General features: G+C 50.7%; 9 protein-coding genes across 9 annotated transcripts; 5 read left to right on the top strand and 4 right to left on the bottom strand.

Moving 5' to 3' along the window:
- Positions 1 to 495: 495 nt before the first annotated feature.
- Positions 496 to 1,284, bottom strand: IAR55_004432 (uncharacterized protein; the record flags this gene model as incomplete). Its single annotated transcript, XM_066947531.1, has 1 exon — positions 496 to 1,284. The coding sequence occupies one exon, from the start codon at positions 1,282 to 1,284 to the stop codon at positions 496 to 498; it is 789 nt and encodes a 262-aa protein (XP_066801945.1).
- A 1,022-nt stretch (positions 1,285 to 2,306) lies between these two features.
- IAR55_004431 (uncharacterized protein) lies at positions 2,307 to 4,163 on the bottom strand (the record flags this gene model as incomplete). Its single annotated transcript, XM_066947530.1, has 2 exons — positions 2,307 to 3,672; positions 3,769 to 4,163. 2 exons carry the CDS (start codon positions 4,161 to 4,163, stop codon positions 2,307 to 2,309), a joined length of 1,761 nt encoding a protein of 586 aa, XP_066801944.1.
- Positions 4,164 to 4,547: 384 nt separating this feature from the next.
- Positions 4,548 to 5,310, top strand: IAR55_004430 (uncharacterized protein; the record flags this gene model as incomplete). Its single annotated transcript, XM_066947529.1, has 4 exons — positions 4,548 to 4,708; positions 4,827 to 4,954; positions 5,067 to 5,138; positions 5,195 to 5,310. 4 exons carry the CDS (start codon positions 4,548 to 4,550, stop codon positions 5,308 to 5,310), a joined length of 477 nt encoding a protein of 158 aa, XP_066801943.1.
- Positions 5,311 to 5,806: 496 nt separating this feature from the next.
- IAR55_004429 (uncharacterized protein) lies at positions 5,807 to 7,754 on the top strand (the record flags this gene model as incomplete). The annotated part of the gene is made up of 4 exons (XM_066947528.1): positions 5,807 to 6,290; positions 6,357 to 6,546; positions 6,603 to 6,774; positions 6,837 to 7,754. The coding sequence occupies 4 exons, from the start codon at positions 5,807 to 5,809 to the stop codon at positions 7,752 to 7,754; spliced, it is 1,764 nt and encodes a 587-aa protein (XP_066801942.1).
- Positions 7,755 to 9,480: 1,726 nt separating this feature from the next.
- On the top strand, positions 9,481 to 10,606 carry IAR55_004428 (uncharacterized protein; the record flags this gene model as incomplete). The annotated part of the gene is made up of 5 exons (XM_066947527.1): positions 9,481 to 9,621; positions 9,676 to 9,819; positions 9,890 to 10,267; positions 10,327 to 10,418; positions 10,489 to 10,606. The coding sequence occupies 5 exons, from the start codon at positions 9,481 to 9,483 to the stop codon at positions 10,604 to 10,606; spliced, it is 873 nt and encodes a 290-aa protein (XP_066801941.1).
- A 167-nt stretch (positions 10,607 to 10,773) lies between these two features.
- IAR55_004427 (uncharacterized protein) lies at positions 10,774 to 11,489 on the bottom strand (the record flags this gene model as incomplete). Its single annotated transcript, XM_066947526.1, has 2 exons — positions 10,774 to 11,074; positions 11,152 to 11,489. 2 exons carry the CDS (start codon positions 11,487 to 11,489, stop codon positions 10,774 to 10,776), a joined length of 639 nt encoding a protein of 212 aa, XP_066801940.1.
- A 370-nt stretch (positions 11,490 to 11,859) lies between these two features.
- On the top strand, positions 11,860 to 14,386 carry IAR55_004426 (uncharacterized protein; the record flags this gene model as incomplete). The annotated part of the gene is made up of 7 exons (XM_066947525.1): positions 11,860 to 12,464; positions 12,521 to 12,780; positions 12,853 to 13,262; positions 13,317 to 13,431; positions 13,486 to 13,731; positions 13,811 to 13,858; positions 13,926 to 14,386. The coding sequence occupies 7 exons, from the start codon at positions 11,860 to 11,862 to the stop codon at positions 14,384 to 14,386; spliced, it is 2,145 nt and encodes a 714-aa protein (XP_066801939.1).
- A 189-nt stretch (positions 14,387 to 14,575) lies between these two features.
- IAR55_004425 (cystathionine beta-synthase) lies at positions 14,576 to 16,562 on the bottom strand (the record flags this gene model as incomplete). The annotated part of the gene is made up of 10 exons (XM_066947524.1): positions 14,576 to 14,900; positions 15,014 to 15,111; positions 15,207 to 15,440; positions 15,522 to 15,631; positions 15,700 to 15,725; positions 15,851 to 15,934; positions 15,989 to 16,046; positions 16,168 to 16,237; positions 16,318 to 16,373; positions 16,430 to 16,562. 10 exons carry the CDS (start codon positions 16,560 to 16,562, stop codon positions 14,576 to 14,578), a joined length of 1,194 nt encoding a protein of 397 aa, XP_066801938.1.
- Positions 16,563 to 17,148: 586 nt separating this feature from the next.
- Positions 17,149 to 20,349, top strand: IAR55_004424 (uncharacterized protein; the record flags this gene model as incomplete). The annotated part of the gene is made up of 9 exons (XM_066947523.1): positions 17,149 to 18,304; positions 18,352 to 18,541; positions 18,601 to 18,694; positions 18,751 to 18,924; positions 18,988 to 19,246; positions 19,303 to 19,452; positions 19,510 to 19,845; positions 19,902 to 19,973; positions 20,033 to 20,349. The coding sequence occupies 9 exons, from the start codon at positions 17,149 to 17,151 to the stop codon at positions 20,347 to 20,349; spliced, it is 2,748 nt and encodes a 915-aa protein (XP_066801937.1).
- Between the last annotated feature and the right edge of the window lie 818 nt (positions 20,350 to 21,167).

The raw sequence follows: 21,167 nt of genomic DNA, 5'->3' as shown, positions 1-21,167 counted from the left end.
CGCGCCGGGGAGGAGGGAAGAATCGCATGTGTGGTGAAGGGGACCCATTCCTCACTTCACTGCACGATTCAAGCTGGTTCATATCGCCGGAAACGCCGATTGAGGAGAAGGGAGCCTTTTATGTGTAAGTTCACTTGTGCATATCACAATCTCGACGTCTCTAACCCTAATCACCCTGATCATATGCATTTCACCTGATCCCTCCGATTTATGGTTCTCTGATCCAACTCACTCAATGATCTTTTGCTTCTTCTCGTCCGCCTGACATCCTGCAGGCCTTGAGGGCCAGCCACATAAGCCGCGATGGATCCCCATTCGTCGCGACTTCGCCATTGCGTGTTCGCATGACCAAGCTCGTCCATCATATGCCAAGTGATCGATTGGCTAGCTTCGACAGTCTGTAAGCTTCTTTGGAGGCAGTCTGAACGGACCCTTTCAGCCGCAAGAGCTTCGTGCTGTCCTCTCACGACATGCCAGAGCCTGCTCTTCTCAGCTTCAGATTCGGCAAGCTTCTTTTGTAGATTGCCAAGCGAAACTCGCCATTCCCGGCGACTCTGCTCCAGGAAAGGTCGTATCTCTCCTCGCATTGGATTCCATCGTAGCAAGGCTGTCTTGCAAGTCTCTCACTCGAGCTTGTAGCCCTCCGATCTCGCTCTCCTGAAACTGGTGACCCGTGCCGTCATCGTTGCTGACCGAGGAATGCCAGGAGCGGGGAGCTGCTACATGGGTCAAACGAGAATTGAGAGGAGGAAGCAATTGATGCTCGACAATCGGCGCTCGCTCAGAGGTCTCCGGGTGAGCCGAAGACACGGGGTGTACGTAGAACGTAAAAGGTGAAGCAGCTGATGGAGCGCGATGCGGATCTCTATTCTGGGTGGAGACAGTTTCAGTGGCTCGACCGTCAGAGGGTCTGGTTCCGTTCTCCGCTGTCTGACTAGCTGGATTCGACCCCGCATGACTCGGTGCAGGTGGGGCGGGACTGCGAGCATCACCGAGATAAGACGAACGATGAGATGGTCCAGATGTATGAGATCGCCCATCGTGGGATACAGGGATATGTCTATAGTGGATGATCCCTCTATCTGACCTCACTGCGTGATCACAACGATCACCAAGGCAGGAGTGATAATCATCTTCCTCAGAGCTGACAGCTCCGTCATCTTGACTAGTCGTATCGTCCCCTGTCTTCAAAGCCGATCGTTCGGGGCGAATGACCGGGTGTGTGGTTCTGATAGAGTCGCCTTCCGAGAACAATTGAAAAGGATTATTGGAGCTACGACTCATCTCGGCAGAGGGTTGGTGTCAATGTAGATGAAGGTGATTCAGGAAATGGACAATGGGCATTTGGGTGCAATTCGGGGTCGTCGATGGGTGTTGAAGACAGTTGGGTAATGATGTCCAGACGAGAATATGGTTACAAACAAGGGGGCCGGACTAAAATAGTGGAAAGGCAGAGCTGACCTAGCGGACATTGAAATGAGTGCTCTGGTGGACAACGGTTTCCTCGCTAGGAGGGGACAGATCAAATGCGTAACACGGGTGTTTCCTTTCTACTGTACCTCCTACTGGATCCTGCTACTGTAAAGGAACGAGATGGCCGCCGCCGCGTCGTCTGCTGGGTACTGACATATTGTCAGAATAACAGATAGTAGCTTATGCCAAATGCAAAACACCGTTGGCTGCCTGGAGCGTTGAGCTTTCTCGAACAAAAGCTTCCGCAAGACCAAGGTCGTGTGAAACACAGACGATGTGATACCTGTGATCAAGTCGAAGCCAGCTGGCTTTCAACTACTTGGTTGCAAGAGAAGAGACAGTGTGGGGAGGCCTCATATGCCACATAGATTGCTGCAAGACGATGATCGATCTCAAACAAGGTACAACGGTTCTTGGAATTGTACGATATGGTTTATCTGAGTTCTTGAGCTTCACGTCGAAGACCGGTTGAGACGAGGTGCAGCACCGACATCGTTGTCCCGCACAGGAACGCCCAATCGAGAAAGGATAGAGGTAGTCCAAGCGTGTATCGAAAGATCAATCCTTGGAAGAGGGTCTCCTGACCTTACGACGCAAGTGAGGCGCAGAATCGAGCTGGAAGACAAGGGTGCGCAGATCACGACGTCGCTGACAGTATGCACTGTGTCATGTATCAAGTGATGTTATCTGGAAAGGCCAGGAGAAAGCTTGCCCATAAGGGAGAATCCGAGCAATTGTGACATCAATGGTAGTAATGGAACAGTCAGTAGCGTTCGGTTTTAATTCCTTGCAGTGTTTGTGTTGGCCTGCTGGGTATAAATGTATGCATGGTTTCAAGATATGGTCTTCGCGTTGGTAGACCCCTCTGAAGGCTCTCCCTTGAGCGTGTTGTACTCCTTCATAACCTCCTTATTCTTCTCTTCCACCTCTTTTCTCCTCCATTCTGCCAGACTGCTCGGATTCACTACCCAAACCACGGCATCGACCTGTCTTTCAGCGGCCGTCTCATCGTCCCCATAAGTCATACCGTCACCAACCCGCATCTCCCTAATCACTTTCCCCACTGCTCCTCTATTATTGGTGAGTACCGTCATACCGCTCCTCAGTCCGGCAAGGAATGTCCGAAGCGTATGAGCGGATGGTAGTTTTGAAGCCAGCGACAATGCTATGGGTTGTCGAAACGAAGTTTTGTTCTTCCCTTTCTTCTTCCAGGCGACATTCGTCATCTTGTTCGTTATGGGTGGAAAAGGATGAGGTGGAAGGGACGCTGCGGCTTCTTGTTGATCCACAATGTCCAGCATGGTTTGACAGATCTGGACGAATCTGCGCTTGAAAGGTGATCGTTCAATCCGATCCATGATGTTTAGATCCAACTTTGACTCGTCCAGAACGTTCAACCTCATTCCACCTAAAATGCCTTCGTTGCCCTTCCATCGACTTCCCTGCCAAAAGTCCTCGTCCCCGGTCAACATAGCTCTCGCTCTTCGTCTCTCCCCTTCTCCACCTATGATCTCTGCTATGTTTGGTAATCTACCTTTGACTTCCTCGGTCACCCAGAACTCCACAGGTCCTTTGATCGAGCCAAGACGTTCCTGCATCTCTTGAACTAAGGGATGCTGCATTTCCCAATTTAGTTGATCACGAAGGTCTTTTGTGACGTTGGAGTGAGATGCGAGGGAGAGTTGACCATCGGAAGACAGCTGAAGAAATCGAAAGCGCGCTTCGACCTCATCTGAGGATGTTGGGAGGGGTTGGTGCGTCGAATCGCAGCACAGTGCTACCACTACAGATAAGTCAAGAAGGACGTTCCGAGTCGGTCTACAAGGAGGTGGGCTGAACCGGCTTGGTGTAGGTCGGGGATCTCCTGCAAGAACCAAATCTGCACCTAGCGCACGTATTGCTTCGAAAGTCTCTTTGATGCGTAGATCGGGGTATCCTCCTTCCGGGTCTTCTTCAAGCCGATTCAAGACATATTTGATTTTCGGTGGGGGAAGTCCAGGCAATCTGGGATATGCTTCGGCGGCTCGGACCAGAGATGCAGCTTGGTCGATTGCAAAGTTGGTGAGGGGAGATCGGGAAGTGTGTCTACTTGGACCAGCCTGACTTGAGGAATCTTCTATATCGGTCTCGGAATCGTAGTCCGAGTTGATGTAAGAATCTTGTTCTCTGAACTCTGCCATAAGACGAGATACTTTCATGCTGCACAACATGAATAATGATCGGTCAGTGATGATCAGACAAAAGCAGCGGCCTCGCGAGATCAATGTAGATAGGGACGCCAAGCGACTTACTCACGTATTGACTTTGATCCATTCCTCTCCTCCCTTCGCTACCACATCGACCTTGACCTGGCCCTCATCGCCACAGTCCAAGACCTGAGAAACACAGATCAAAGGCCAATCGGAATGTTCCACCTCTTCCCAGACCGCGAAAAGATGCGGAGCATTCGTTGTCAACTCTTTCGGTGGATGAGCAGTGGTTGCTAGCTGTTCAATGTATTTCGCTTCCTTCTCGACTGACGACAAGAACTTTCGTAGTCCTGCTATCGAAGATTGACGATATGCATCGGGATGATGCCAATCGATGATAGGTGATTGGTAAATCGCTGACTCGGAAGAGGTCGTGATGAAGTCTCGTATGGATCTTATCAGGTCGTTGATCTTGGTACGAGTGCGTTGCACCTCGTCCATTCTGTGGGCTGAGAAGTAGAAGGGCAGCAGAGAGAGAGAGATAGAGACAGAGACAAGAGGTGGGTGATCGCTGTACCGAGTACGCTGTTACTGGATCTGGGATGTGTCAAAAAGGTCTGAAACTCTAAATCTTGAGATTGTCCTCTCCCACGCGGACCACGTGGAGATTTGCCACTGGGGAAGATCCCCCCCTTCTCCCCTGAGAAAACTGTCTTTGTGTGTTGTCGCGCTGTTTTCTCCACACGGAGATTCACCTTCAAGGCTGTGAATAGCTTCTTACTTCTCAACCACCTACAGCACCTCTCTGCAATATTTGGACGTCACCACACTACTTATCGACTCCTTTCAAACCAAGACCTACCCTCACTCAGCCACATCTCAATCATGGAAGTCGTCGGTCACCTCAACAACCTGCAAGAGTACGCAAAATCGCTCAAGGACACTCGTCTCTCTACCATCCGACACCCTGGCGAGTTCTTCGACTATCAACGCATCTCCAGACCCAAGGACACCCAGGAGTACCTCAAGAGGGCAAGTTACAACGTGTGAGTGTCGTCAGCTGCTTCATAATGAGACCACTGGATCCCGCCTGAGCATGTTCTCTTCTACCTTGTTATCGCGTGGTAACGGTCATATCCAAGCTGACACGGTATGTCACCGCAGGCGATACTTCTCAGCCAACTACGCCATCGTCGTTGCTCTTCTCGCTGTCTACAGTCTCATCACCAACCCTCTGCTCCTTCTCGCTTTGGGATTCTTGATCGGAGGTTTCATGTCGATCAACCGATTTGGTGAGTTCGCATCTTGCTCACGACCATTTCTGCACCGTGCTCAGTGTAGTGAACGTGGGCACTTTGACCCCCGCGACAGAGGTCACAGCGCTGACATCATTCATGACAATAGTCGCCGAGCCCATCGAGTTCAACGGTAAAGTCATCACTCCGCAGAACCTTTACGTCGGTCTTTTCGTCATCGGTAGGTGTTATTTTCCTCTCTTGCCTTTTGCCACGAACTGACGATCACCTTCACAGGAATTCCTCTTCTCTGGTTCGCTGCTCCTATCTCTACATTCTTCTGGCTCGTGGGCAGTTCGGGATGTTTGATCGGTGCCCATGCCGGTCTGCTCGAGCCCGGGGTGGAGTCGTGAGTGCAAAATGTCTACAATACACTTTGACACATTAGCTGATGTTGGATTGAATCTTGACCAAAGTGAGTACGCCAGTGTCGACAACGTCGTATGATCCAGCTCGATACTGGTTTCGGATGGCATCTGGACGCCTGACAGAGCTCTCTTATGTCTTCCCCCGCCATAGATGGTCATTCTTTCCATAGATCTCAGCCTGTTGGTTTGATAGCTTGCTTTGGGATACATTCCTTGCTTATGTACACTGTTTGCGTCTGAGAGGCACAGAATGAATTACGGTCGCATTGACGACCATCACTTCGTATGGCCCTAGACGCCTTCATCACCACAGCCGAGAGGTACTGTTGACGGCGGCGAGGTCCGCAGATGAGCGTCCATCTGAGCATGTAACAACAAAGGTAGAGTGCTCCCTTTGAACGATATCGATGTCCAAGACACCAAGATACCTCAAATGCCCTCTTGCTCAACTCTAAGTGAGAGAAGGTCATGATTCGAGGACATGGCAGCTTCTGAGCGTACACCTCTTCTGCCCTCTTCTCGGCCTTCTGGCCCCCTTCATTCCGCTGAACCTAGCTTCACCCTTCATGCCCAATCGACCTTCCTGTTGGACCACTTCAACTCTTTCGCAACCTCTACGACTGCCTCTGCTTTCACTTCCCCTTCTGCCCTCGCACAGCCGTATACACCTTCTACAAGTCATGCCAATCTCGCCGTCCATCTCTACGCTCTACATCTCCTGGAACCGAAAGCACTGACACCCTCATCGTCCATTCGAGCTCAACTAGCTCATTCCGAAGTCATAGGAAGAGTGAGGACATCGTTATATGATGCCATTGAGGAGATGTTGGACTCTGGACTGGACGTGAGTAGGCCTGAGGAAGGTACCGCAGAACGCGAAGAAGAGGAAGAAGGGGAGGAGGATCTGCATGAGATATTGTGGGATCGATGGGCAGTGGATGAGACTGGAAAGAAGTGGGCTAGTGGTGAGTCCTCGTAGGCAAGGACTGAGTCAGGAAGGGAAGCGGAGTACTGAGCTCAGAATTGCACAGCTTTGGATCTCATGTTACCCCCTTACACACCATCATCAACGACATCGCCCTTGCTCTCTCATCCTGTGATACGGCACATTCTCGATCGGACCTGGACACGCGGAGCAGTGCCATCTCATGCTCACGATCCAGGCTCGCAAAGCTGCGCGACTCGGTTCAAAGCGGGCCTGCAACATGCAGTAACACCACGGTGAGCTGATCGGATCATACAAGGTCTGTACGATGCATGCTGACAACCCAAAGCAGATGGCTTCATGCTGCGCACTTCACGTCCTTTGTAATCCTCTTCGGGTCGACGCTGGCGATTGCTATCAGTCCTCAGCATTGGGTCACACCCTACGACCCGGAGGAATCGAGACACCGTCCCACAATCATCGAAATCATCTGGATGATATGGGCCGGTTCGGATCTTTTGCATGTGAGCAAAGCATTTGATTGACATGTGGTTCGGTCGGAGGACTGACCCGGTTTACTATCCAGACGATCCAATACCCTACAACCACCCTTCGAAGATTACTCCTTGTCCCCACTCATCTAGCTTTCATCTTCTCCTTCTTCCCCTCTTTCGAGCTCAGCTTCACCCTCCTTACAGTATCAATCCCGACTCTCACGTTCCTGCTCGTCTTGCCCGATCCTCCCTCTTTACCGATATTGATCAAACCTTTACTCCCACTCTCGATACTTCTTCGAAGGATCTTGTATCGATCACTCAGGACTGCCGGACTTCTCATGCCTCTGGTATTGGTCTTACTGGGGATATTCAGTTGGTCAATGAATGGAGATATCTTCCGAGGTTTTGACGTAACTTCCCAACTTGACGAAGACGCCACAAGTATTCTTTGGAATGTCGACCGTTACCCCTCCTCAGATCGAATTCCGTGTCGACCCGTTGGGGGGACGGAAGCAGGACCTGTGGAAGTAGGAATCGCGCCATTCGAAACTCGACTCATGCTCTTCCTCACTCTGACGCTATCACTTGTATTCTCGATCATCTTGACGGCGGCAAGGGCGATATCCCCCCCTCGAGAGAGATGGGATGCGGAAGGTGAGCGACGATGGAGAGGAGCTGTGAAAGAGGGGGATGATTGGGAGAGGGAGTATGGGGTGGTAGTGGGGAGAAAAACCAGACGAGCGTGGGCGATAGCGGTGAGGAGCTATGTGTGGAAGAGTGATAGGCTGGTGGGAAGCAGTGATGCGGAGGGGCGGAGGAGTGATGAGTCGGAGAATGGTTCAGGGGCGGAGAGACCGTCAAATGGGTATGTGGGTATAGCACCGGACGGGAGATCAAGGTGTGAATCATACCGGCTGTCGGTACCGCTCCCACTCAATATTTTGCAGGTGCCATATGATGTCTACCAAGGACTAACGCGGGCCATTCGGTGGGTATCAAATCGATAAATGTATCGCACCGGGGGGGACAAAAACATGTTTGTGGTATCTACTACAATATGCAATCCTTGCTTCCAGGTCCACTGCGCCTCAGTCAGGCCTTGGCCAGAACGACGCCGGGTCCCGCCACTAGCCTCAAAGAGCGGGACAAAGGACAGATGCCACTCGCTTTTGTCGTTTGCCCATCAAGTCTGAAACGGGGTATCGTTTGGTTCTATTCGTTCTCGAAATCAGGTGTGCTTGTCATCAGCGTGATCAAAATGCTATGCTATGCTATGAAGACTATCTTTGCTGTTCACCCCCCTCGAATCGAAATGGATCGCTCGGATCGCCACTCGAGACAATGCTTTGTCAAACTTATGTCACATAGAAGATTGTCGTCAAGGTACGATATCGGACAGCACCGAAAGCCGATAAGCGAAAAGACGATCGAGAAAGAATCCGAAGAGCGATAAGTTAGCTGATATTCACAGCTATCAATAATGATGTCGTTCTGACTGCGGTCATTCATCTGCCTCTGACCTGACCTGCAACTCAAGCTTCTGATCTGGGTCGGAGTTCGATAGATGTCTCGGGGGAGAACAAAGAGAAGATGACGACTCTGATGAAATCGTTTCTGGCTCAGGGTTTATGCTGGGTAATCATCGAAAAGGCACCGAGAGACATGGTCAACTCTATTTCCGTGTCCAGTCTATTCCTGGACACACCAATTGCAAGTCGGAATGGTTTGGATCGCTCAATAGAGGAGAGGAGAGATCGACAATTGTCCGTCCTGGTCCTGATAGTGCTGTGCACAAATCAACTCCAGTAACTATACAAATCGATCGAATCGTCGTGTAAGAATTGGAATTTTAGGGCTACGGCGCTTTTCTCCGATGGTCATCCATGTCTCATCTTCACATGCCGACACGCTACCTCTCTACTACTGCATACCTCGAAATAACAGCGATCACATTCCACAACATGTCTATCATGTTTTCCGTGCTTGCCTCGATGCTTCCTCTCTTGTCCGCTATCTACCCCAGTCTCTCCATTCTGCCTACGAATCCGTCATTCATTGATCCACCATCGGGTCGGTGATTCTTCGGACCTGCCTTTATGAACAACAAAAAGAATTGGTAACGTCCCGAGGTCCGAGACATCACCTGAGAACCGTTACAGCCTACAACTATAGTCGTTCTTTCACCTCTCGTCGTATGCTTGTGATGGCTCGCGGCTCCTTTCCGCCCTTGTAATCATGTGAGGGTTCCGAGACTTTTCGCATTCCCACGAAAGAGGTCTGTGCGCATCATTTCTCACTCACTCATTGTTCTTCTCATCCGTCCGAACCATCGGCCCCCCACCTCCCACCTGCGGGCTTCCCCAATAGGAGATGTACGATGGGGGCTCTGCCTTGCTCTCTCTCCACCATGATGTCTTCTTCTCCGCATGATCATTGAGGGACGGAGAAGGGGCTCGCTCAGTCAGTGGCTTTGGAGTTTCAGATGACGTTCCTTCTCTCTCTTTTGTTGTATGGACAGCAGTGCTTGTCAAGTCAAGACAAGAAGTCGACTTTTGGTGTGAGACGTTTCAAGATGCATCCGAAGAAGAAGTGTTGGAAGGCCTGGAGGATTTAATAAGTATAGAACAAGTCAAGGCGAGATACGTTTCTTGCCATCCCACACACTTCTCATAACTTCGTATCAATTTGATCTTCGTATACCGCTCTAAACATATCAAGACACGCACCAACGAAATGCTCTTCCCTACCATTCTCGCTTTGGCTGTCCTTGCTAGGTCCGTCCATGGTTATGCCTACCAAGGCTGCCTCGAGTTCGCCAACGCTGCTCCAGGTACCGATGTCACTCCCGCCGACACTGGTCTTGACGGTTGTTTGGTAAGCAGAAGCGTCTCTTAAACATAGAGCTCTTTGCTGATACCAGATACGCAGGCCGACTGTAACACTCTTGGGTTTTCTTATGGGTTTTACCAAGCCAGTCCGTACGGTTGCAGATGCTCCAACAGTGACACCGATATGTCGAACTACCAATCTGCCGAAGACAGCTCTGGAACCTGTTCAACCGATCAAGCTTCCGTAAGTGACCTTTGTTCAGTACATGGAAAGTTGGTAGTGCAACGAAGCTGACACCTTTCTTTCCAAACAGGGCTGGGAAGTGTCCACCTCATTCGCCTTCGATTTCTGCGCGTCAAGCTTCGACAGTGGTTCAGCGAGCACTACCTTCGTGTCCGGAGCCGAAGAATGCTACAGTAGATGTTCACCGACCACCTACGGCAGTCTATCGAGGGTGGACGGAGTCTATATCTGTCAATGCTTCAACACGTTGACCTCGTACACAGCCGCCACGTGTGGCGGTAGCACTCAGACAACGTACATCTATCAACATGCTCCCAATGCCGCAGTCAGTGGAACGACGAGGCGTCAGCTCAAGAGACGACTAGAGAATCGAAGACGGACCCTCAACGCCTTTTGTCCGGTAGGCTTGACAAGCTGTGCTCTTGCGGGCGATGTCAATGCCTTCGAGGTAAGCTTTGGATTGGGCTATTTCACGAAGTGTGTCGGCTGATTGTAAATGGATTTCAGTGCGTCGACACCCAGTCAGAACTTGAATCTTGCGGAGGCTGTATGGGCAGTGTCTTCGGACCTGTCAGCCGAGCACCTATGCCAGGAGTAGAGTGAGTTGAGACGCGTGTCTTTGTGTTTTTTTTCCTGGTTGCAGACGCTGATGTCTTCGGCCCATTTTAGCTGCTCTGCTCTTCCCGGAGTCGCCATGGGAGCAGTGACTTGCGCTCGAGGGGAATGTCTTGTTTCCGCCTGCAAATCTGGCTACGCATTGATGAACAACCGCTGTGTCAGCCTCTAAGCAATCAGGCCGTCGAAGAATTGCCCTGATTTTCTTTGTACTTCATCTTCATGCTTCACGTACACGCACGATCCATCATGCCTCCTCATTGTCTCAGCACCAGCTATCTATACCTTCATATCGTATATCCATGCACTGTCCATATACCATTCGCCGCTAGACCAGCCTCACTGCAGTCCTAGACCCTTCAATCTAGCTCTTCCAATCAACCATACATCTCCCAACCCTCTCTCACACTCATTCTTCCATTCTGCAGAATCGGGACTCTTCACTCGGGACTCTACATCGGCAGAATCTAACCCCGGCTCAGAAGTGGGGAAGTCGTCTGGTAATGGTTGAGGTGAGAGGGGGAGAGAGAGGATCGATTCCATCTCTGGGATTATGGCGGAACGAGGTCGAGAATTGACGAATGTTATGTATCGCATTCCAGGATAGATCTTGCAATATAACGCATTTAGGTGGGCGAGTCTGATCCGACCCAAAATCAACTTGTCAGTTTTCAGATTGTATAGCAGTGCCAGCCAGATACTCCTAGGGTCACTCACCGATCCAGTATCACTTGCGGCGTAACGACCGCCCCACCTTGTTCTTTCCCGCTCAACTTGCTCAACCCTTTAACCTCACCTATCATCGGATGTCCACTCAAGAACTCGGCCTTCTCGTCCCATGTCCAATCCTTCGCTACTTCCTCACATATATCTATCAGCTCGTTGTAAGTCGATGGAGGGGAAGTGCGCGTCGTGAGTCGAAGGAGGACAGAGGGGACGAGGAGGTCACGTAGCGGGTCCGAAGGTTCGAAGAGCAGCGTGAGGAGCTGAGTGAGCGAGTCGGCGGAAGTGCAGTCTTCAAGAGCTAAGATCGGATCTTGATCAGAAGCCGACATCTTTGGAGCGAATGCCTTCGACTCGACAAGACGAAGCTTGACCAGAAGCAGCGAGCGAAGTGTCAAGAGGATAGGAAAAGGTATAAGAATACAGCTGCAAGATGCCTCTGTGCAGGTGCAGGTGGTTATCTCGGTTCCGATATCACCGGCTGGAAAGATCGTATTTGGTTCCGGTCATCCTTGTAAGTTTCGGATCCGAAACGAGATTATCAACTGTCAGTTAGTGCGTCATATTCCGCTGCAACTATATAAAACTGCTCTGCATCCACTCTTGCTGTTGACAACCACATCTTCACATCGGTACAGGAGAGACCTGCACAGAGACATACGCACACTCAAACACACTCAGACTCAAAAATCCTCAAACACGATGCCACGACGCAAACCCAATTCGCACAAACAGAAGAAACTGCAAATGAAGACGAAAGCCTTACTTCACAAAGGTGAAATCTCTCAAGCCGACTACGATCAATTCCAACGTTCTTCCCAAGCAAAAAAACGATGGACACCTGCTCCTGCCAAGTCTGGAGATCCATCTTCTATGGTGATCACGAACCGGAAACTTCAATCTCGATTCACGGCTCTTTCGTCGGACTTTTTGACCAGGACGAGAGATCTGGCTTTTTCAGAGACGTTACCCAGACCGCTGGATGGCGACTCGGCCATCTTTCCTATGGGGTTGTTGAGCGGGAGAGATACAGAGGACAAGTTGACTTGTCCGAGTAGACCAAGATTCAGACATGGTCAAACGAAGAAGGAGGTGGAGAAGAATGAGGAAGGGGCATTCAAAAGATGGTTGAGAGGAGTAGAAGATATCATGGAAGGCTGGGTTGATGGAGTAGATGAGGAGGTGCCCGAGAAACATCGTGTGGACGATGAGCCAGATCACATTGTGGACGCCGAGGTGGAGGAAGACGTCATATGGCCCAGAGGTCCAACATGGTTCGAGACCAACTTGGAAGTGTGGAGGCAATTGTGAGTGTCTACATGCCATGCCATCTTCTTCTTCTACTGATCATGTTCTCCCTCAGATGGAGAGTCACAGAATCGTCCGATATCCTCTTACTGCTTCTCGACTCGCGATGTCCCCCTTTACATTGTCCACCATCCCTGCGGTCATATCTTCAATCGCTCAAACCTCGAAAGGAGATCGTTCTAGTCCTCACAAAGTCAGACCTGGTCGATCCAGCGGCTGTCGAGGGTTGGAAAGCATGGGCGAAGGAATGGTGGGGTGAGGAGGGAGTGCAGGTGGTCAGCGTCAGGTCATACGACGTGGACATGTTGAGTGATGGTACGTTGGTCTTTTCTTTTGGGTCGGGCTCTCAGCCAAACCAAGAAGATTGCTGATTTGTTCTTATTCTAGGCAAGGGACGACATAAGCCCGACATACCTCGACAGTCTCTTGACGAGCTGATCTCAGCCCTGAAGACAGCCCACGAGCGGTTACTTCAACCGTCCGCCTGGACGCGAGAGAAGCCAGAAAGACTGGAGGTGTGGAAACCCACAGTTCGAAGCAAAGTCGATTGGGCTGATCTGGTCGACAAAGACGATTCTGTTCATGCTGGGTCGTCCAGATTTGTCACACATGCCAACGTCCAAGTCATCGAGACTGTAACGTCAACACCGGGTAACGACGAAGAGCCTCACTTCCGAGACCCTGAGAGAGAGCCTTTGACCGTGGGCTTGATCGGTCAACCGAACGTGGGCAAGTCGTCACTTCTCAATGCTCTGCTGGGAGAACAGAAGGTTAGGGCGAGCAGGACCCCCGGAAAGGTTAGCTAACCAAGCTGTGGAGGTGCTGAGTTAGCTGACCGTATCTCACGTCAGACCAAACATTTCCAAACCATGTTTTGGGGGGGAAAGAAGGAAGTCAAGATCGTTGACTGTCCAGGACTAGTCTGTCCATCTTTGGTAGGCTTAGAGATCCAAGCCCTAGCAGGTAGTGAGTGCAGCTGTCAGATACCTCTTGGGAGGACCAAGCTGACCTCATGCTCAGTCATTCCTATCTCCCAGATCCCTTCTTTGCCCGCCTGTATCCACTTTGCTGCCCTTCATCTGCCCCTCGAGATTATCTTCCGAGTACCGAGGACGGAAGAGGATTATGCCAAAGACGAGTATGCGGGGAAGAGGACATATCGAGATCCAGCTTTGGCGGAGGAGAAAGCTAGGCAGGAAAAGGAGAAGAAGGAGAGATGGACTGCTGGAGGGATCTTGGAAGGTCGCGCTCTTGATAGGGGATATCGTGAGCGCATTTCCCAACAAGTCAGACGGAGATGTGATGTGGTTTCATGTGGTGCGAGACTGACATGGCAACCGAACAGTGACCGCCAAAGGAGGTAGACCCGATATCAATCGAGCTGCCGATGCCAGTGAGTTTCAGGCCGCCATCTCCCACGATCGCAAACATCCAGAGTGCTACTAAATGAATATCTGTAGTGATGCGAGTTCTGGCAGACGGAAAAGTTCGATGGGGTTTCAACCCCCCCGGCATGAAAGGCAAAGAAGGGATGGGAATATGGCTGAACGCAGAAGGCGAAGATGCGAGATTAGAGGATGGTGTGGGAGCGACACAGAGGGATCGCGAAGAGGAGGATAGCCATTTGAAAGAAGAAGAAGAAGAGGAGGAGGAGGAGGAGATTGGGAGCGAGAGTGATGGTTGGGAGATTGATCTGGACGATGTCGTTGAGGAGAGTGAGAACGACAACAAGGATGACGAAGAGACAGAAGAGGAAGAGGACGATGAGGAAGAGAAAGTCGTGAGCAAGGCGGGAGGCTTCTTTGCCGCTTTGGAGATGGACGATGATGAGGATGAGGATGAGGATGAGAAGGACGATGGGGAGGACGTTGAAGGGAACGATGGTGAGGATAATCACGATCAACACAAGTCTGTAGCATAGTGCATGGTCGATAACGATATCTATTCCGCAATCAGCATTTGTGTCATAGAACAAAGCAATTCACACCAACGCATTTATTCATACAGACACAGTTGTAATGTTACATCAATCCAAGGTCTTCTGTACATCTATTACAAGGAGTCTGGCACCCAATCCTCAATGATCACGCAACAGCCACTCAGCGTCCGTTCACACCACTCCCTCGCCGTCTTGCAAGGTCTTCCCTTCTCCTTCAGCCTGTTGTACGACCCCACCAACATCCCCCAGATCTCTCCCCAACACAACCTTTATGACATCTCTCAAGTCCTCCGCTTCCCCGTTCTCAGTCGTACTTTTCGCAGTCTCCAGAAACCACGGCTTACTCATATAATTCCTCACACCATCAGGAAGAATCACGACTACGTTGGCTGTTGGGTCATTTGCAATTGACAATCCGGCTGAGGTGTGAAGGTACCGAATAGCGCCGGCGAGAGCTGATCCGGATGATCCTCCGACAAAAAGGGCTTCTTTGCGTCTGTTCAGTGTACGACGACAGGTCAGCGGAGATAACCCTCAGTATCGGATCGTTGCCATGGGTTCGGAGGTTAAATAGCCCCGTGGGACGGGTGACGCGAACCGTATACTTACATCAATCGCTTGGTCATAGCGAATGACTCCTCATCAACAGTCTTGATCCACTCATCAACAACAGGCGGATTGGGATCGAGTACCTCAGGGAAGAAATCCTAATATAGCACAATCAGCATGCGGACGATATTCTCCAGAAGGCTATTTCGTAGGTCCAGACAAGCTCCTACTTCAGTGAGAAGACGACACGCACATATCCTATCCCTTCCACTTGGTAGTTGCCAGGCTCTCCTCCACCCAAGATAGATCCCTCCGGATCTACAGCCAAGACCGTCGTCCGCCTATGTGATTCTGCATCTCCATTGACGAGAGGTTTCTCGTTATCACGAATGGCTCGAGCGATACCAGTGATGGTGCCGCCTGTACCGGCACCGGCTACCAACAAACTTATATCTTTCTTCGGTAGATCGGACGTCTTGAGGGAGTACTGCATGTCGCCGGTCACAAGGACGGTAAGCAGCATGCGATGAAAGCAACCCAAGTCTGTCGAATATTTGGATCAACTCACAATGATCTCCTCGTAGGTGCCATAGTAATGGGCAAGGGGATTGTTAGGGTTCGAGTACTGATCTAAGATTACAGCGTCCGGTATAAACTTCTGTAGTTTTCGAGCGATACCTTTTGACAAGAACACTCGTTAGCTTTTTTCAAATCTCCTCTTCTCTCAGTCATGGGCAGCCGCTGACCTATATGACTCTCGGCACTATCCCAGCTATAGGCATCATAGGCAGTCAGCCGCGTTTTTGCGATAGAAGAAGCTAATCCTAGCGCACGCCGCCTCTGTCCTGAAAAGAATGATCAGCGCAAGCTATTGAGTAAAGGTTGAGCTAGACTCACGGTGTTCTCACAATTTCAGCACCTAATGCCCGTAGCATGACTTCTTTCTCCAAGCTCATCTTTGCCGGAAGGGTGATGATGCATCTGCGGAGACACATACTATAGCATAGCCGGCCAGGGTTGGTTGTCGACACTTACTGGTAGCCTTTCAAAGCACAAGCCAAGGCCAGTCCTATGCCTATCATACATGCATCGACTAAGCAAGAGCGTGGTTAAACGTTTCTCGCAACGCACCTGTATTACCACCTTGACGAAGGGGACAGAGCCGCATTCAGCGCCCTTTTCATCTTGAATCCCCGACAGGCCGGAGAGCTCACTGGTAGGCTCAATGACTATGCTTTGTCCCGGTATCAGAAGACCTTTCTTCTCGGCATGTTCTACCATGCGCTATACCAGCGATGATGCCACGTCAGTCCATGTAAAGGAACGTTGAGTGGTCTCTGAGACTCCATGTTTTGATATCTCACCTTTGCTATCCGGTCTTTGACAGAGCCACCAGCTGAGAAGAATTCGCACTTTCCCACTGAGTCATTTCAGTCCTGCATAATCCTTCTGCTTGTGGACAGAAGGGCAGCTCACACATGTTACACTTGAGACCTTCTTCTTTGGCTATTCTGTCTAGACGGATGAGCGGTGTGTGACCCACCGCGTCTAGAGCCGAAGATAGAACGCCCTGCCAGTGGTGTTGTTGTGATTGAGTGTCGCCACCCATCGTGAGAGGTTTTGTCTACGGGGCAGGTCGATGATGATGATGACGATGTTGCACGTCGGCTTGTGTCTGTACTTGTATTCTCTTACGACGATATGAATGAACGATCCTTGATTCCCCCTCTTGTATCAAAGGAGCCATCAGTTTCCTTCCAGTACCACCTGTCCCACCATGATGGATGATGGTGGATGATGATGGTTCTGTTGGGTGTGGTGTGATCGTTCCGGCAACCTGTTTGATCCGGTTGAAACGTAAACTGCCGTGACATGTTCCGAACCGAGGGGCACACTGTAACATTTCAACAGGATCAATTATTCACGCCTCCCCTTTTATCGTTACTGCTTGTGACGATTGGATGATTGATTATTATTATTATTCTTGTCATTCCAACGCGCCTGTGTTTTTCCCTGGCTGTGTCCAACAATAATGATATTATCAAATGTCTTTCTTTGGTGAGAGAGAGAGAGAGCAAGTCACCAAATCCACCTGAAACAACTCGCTCAACTTCGGATTCCAGCTTGTCTGTTCTCAAGATTCCAGAAATCACCCTCTGTAAGATTCTTGGCGACAACCCTCCCTCTCCCTAGTCATGTCCTCATCCTCCTTCTCTCCTTCCTCGAAGAATACAGCGACAACATGGCAGACTGAACAATCCACATCAACATCGACGCGATCACACCTCACCGTGCCCAGAAGACAAACGCTTTCCACCTCCACCGCACGACCAACGGCAGCGGCATCATCACGTAGCATCAACAAAAGAACACATGCTCAAAATGAGAGTCCAAACTCTTCACCACCTGCTTCCCCTAAAAGACCGACAAAACGCGTGAGAGAAGCTACACCGATCTGTGATGAGCAAGAAGACATGGAAGAGATTTCGAGCTATCGCGTCGGTGGGACTGAGAATGCTTCCGCCGCCGCACCGTACGCCACGACGGTGGCAGGACCGAGCTCCTACGCGCAGAGAGATACAGAGATCTTGGAAACGAGCGAGGGCGCGGAAGGTGAAGGGAGTGTCTTGTTTTCCGAGCAAGCGGGAATATTATCACAAGGAGGCAGGATGGATCGTGATACCGGGAATGTCCTCGAGGATACACTGACAACACTAGTTGGTGATGACGGGAGAGGCGGTGAGGCAGACAATGAAGATCCGGGTGACTTCTTCTTTGAAGTAGACGATGGAAGCCAAGGGCAGGAGCGGGAAGGTGGACAAGATATCTTTCTCATCCATGACGAACAGAACTATCAACCCCAAGAAGAGGTCCTATCGCCGGAAGAGCTAGATCTTGAGGAGACGCTTGTCGATCATCGACCACCCGCCACCATCGATCTCCGGACAGCCATGCCTCCACCTGTCGACACGCGATCGCATCAGTCTCAGTTGTCTACATCATCACGACACTCTGGTCCTGCTTCTGCCTCTGCAGCGGCCCCGACAGCCAGTAATGACCGTATGACGCAGATCATCGAACACCGTCCTCGCGGAACCAATAATCATGCTCATTCTTTTGTCGAACTAAACGAGGAGACATATTCTGATGGCGATGAGGAAGGAGACGATCTGCCTTCTCCGAGCAGTTACCATTCGGGAGATTCGGACGAGTACGAAATGGACCATCGACCAGTTCTAGAGCGCACGGCAATCAAACGGGATATAAAGGCTTTCACGGAGAGTTTGTCACTGTTGAGTGAAGGTGTCAATGGATACAGACCTTATAGAATTGTGGACAGGCTGGGAGAAGGTCAGCTCACCTTTGGAGAACCGCTCGAGCTGACGTAACCTCTGCAGGCACGTTCTCATCTGTCTATCTTGCGCATGACTGTCTAAATCAGAGCTTCTCGAACGAATATTGGTCAGGTCAACCAGACGATGGCCATCAAGAGAGCACCAAAGAGGTCAGAGTCGCTTTGAAGAAGATCTTGGTCACGAGCAGTCCAGCAAGAATAGAAAATGAATTGGCTATCTTGGAGAACTTGAGGTCAGCGAAGGGCCGTTTATGAATCTGTACGGTGTTCGTCACTGATCGATGTTATACAGAGGATGCCGGAACGTCTCACAGCTTATCACGGCGTTCAGAGAAGAAGATCAGGTCATTATTGTGTTACCTTTCCATCGAAGCGATGATTTCCGTGTGAGCCGACTTGCGGATGACAACTGTTTTTTTATCGCTAACTTTCCTTCCGATAGCATTTTTACCGACATATGGATCCTCCGCACATGCGATCATACCTGCGCAGCCTGTTTCGAGCTCTGAAAGACATCCACAAGCGGGGAATAATGCACCGAGATGTCAAGCCCGCGAATTTTCTGTACGACTATGAGACTGAAGATGGTGTACTAGTCGATTTTGGTCTCGCCGAGGTGCGTACTTCTTCCAGCACACAGTGTTGCAACAGGGCCTTACCAGAGTGAATCCCCCTGTAGCGTTACGCTCCTCCCAGACGACCGACCTGCCAACACGCTCCCGCTACACTGGCATCGCTACAAGGCTCGAAGATCAAGACGAACGAGACTTCTGTCGTTGAGCAAGCAGTCTACGATGCTAGGAAACGATCGAAACAGGGTGAAGGACGTGTCGGCTTCCCGCAGGAGGATAAGCGGCCGCCTATCAAGACTAATCGAGCTGGAACAAGAGGGTTCAGGGCTCCCGAGGTCTTGTTGAAATGCCCAGATCAGACAGTCGGTGAGTCAACTACGCCGAGGGCAGCCATCCCCCAGACTCAGCTGACTAGAATCCAGCGATCGATGTCTGGTCTGCGGGAGTCATGCTACTGTCCATCCTTACGCACAAATTCCCCGTGTTCAACTCTAACGACGATATTGAGGCGTTGATGGAGATTGCGGCTATATTTGGACGGAATGCGATGGAACGATGCGCTTTACTCCACAGTACGTCCAAAGGCCGATCTCATGGCTCCAGCATATACTGACGACATGTTATGACAGATCGTACCATCATATCGAACGTTCCAACCCTTGACTCCAATCCACCCACCCTTGCAGCTTTAATCGTAAAGCTCAACCCGCATGTCTACACCCCTCACATTTCCAATCCTACACGCGCTGATGCCAAAGAGCATATCGAATCAATAGACCAGGCCATCGATCTCTGTGCAAGACTGATACGGCTTGACGCTACGAAACGACTGACAGCAGCTCAAGCTCTGAAACATCCTTTCCTTTCCTCTGATTTGGATCCTGAGGACGAAGCTGGGCAGGATGAGCCGTTGGCGCCGATGGAGGGCAAATGCGGAGAGCTTCATGAGGTGGAGGGAACGAGGCGTGAGTCTCACCAGAATGTGTCATTGTATCAGTTTGCAGCTGATGCAGATGCTCAGACCGGGCTTATTTGCATCCGGACATGAGGGATCTGCAGTTTGGCCAAGGTGTTCCTGCGTCCCGTGATACTCGTAGGTGTCCATTTGCTCTATCGATTGGATCCTTGCTCACATAAAGCATGCTCGTACAGTCTGTCCCGAACATGAGCACTATCAACAACGGTTCCTTCTCAATCCGCTAACCACTCGTCGATGGGTCGCTCAAGCTGCAGAAGACGCCGATGAAGACGAAGAAGAAGGCGAGGATGATTTTGTGGTTGATCATCGACCACAGTTCGAGTCTGCTTTGGATGGGAATGGTGCTGGGAGAAGACCATCGGTAGCGCTAAGGGAAAGGGATGTCAACACATCCCAGCACGTGAATGGAATGGCAGGAAAGGTGGTCAGAGGAATGGGGATGAAGCGGGGCACAACGACGACAAGTAGAAGGGACCTGTCTGTGGCATGAACATGACTGAATGGTCTTGTTTGATCACATGGGGTCTGAAGACATGGATTGGGGGGAGGGGCAGGGCAGAGAAGATGGAAGGGTAATATTAGACTTGTGTCATAATCTTTCGGTGATCAGACACCACGCTCACCTCATCGCATCGAAAGCCCACTGTGTTCTTGGCCCTTTGTTCAATAGGATGGAAGCTCATCATGATTTGTTGCATATGTATCTAATGGATTGTGGAGGAATGAGCGTGCGTTGAGTTATCACCGAACGAACAAGTGCCACGCCACATTCGGATCCCAAACCAGCGTTCTAGCTCAGCTTGGATGTAATTGATCGGGGCAAATCATTCAATCGCATCCGAACGCGCCTTGTATCCTGATTAGCAGCAGTTTAGTGCCCATCCCATGCCATGCCATCCCACATTCATCATCGCAGTCCACCTTTTGTACCGTCTCACGACCACAGCATCTCAATAGCTTTCATACCAACACCAATACCAATACCAATCTCGCAGCGAACGTAGACGTGTCGTTGTGCTGCATTGGCATCGCACTGCATTGTTCATACCCCTCTCGGTGCAACTTTCTCGTCCTTTTCCCACAAAATCGCATCTCGCATAGTACCACTTTGTTCATCGTCGGTGAGGATCGGATCTGGTTTGGCTAAACCTTGAGGAGCTACGGGTATACCAAGGTGAGTCGCATGTCTTCTTCCCTTCTGTTGTTGGGGACCTCGTGAGCGCTGGTTCATGCTTTCGTTCGCGGGGACGAAAACGTAGCGGTATATGGCAGAGCCGGACCGAGGCGTTCTCACAAAATGCTGGCTGG

The sequence above is a fragment of the Kwoniella newhampshirensis genome, chromosome 8 (genome assembly GCF_039105145.1).
Source record: "Kwoniella newhampshirensis strain CBS 13917 chromosome 8, whole genome shotgun sequence".
NCBI classification, from domain to species: domain Eukaryota; kingdom Fungi; phylum Basidiomycota; class Tremellomycetes; order Tremellales; family Cryptococcaceae; genus Kwoniella; species Kwoniella newhampshirensis.
This window is presented reverse-complemented; position numbering and strand designations above follow the sequence as displayed.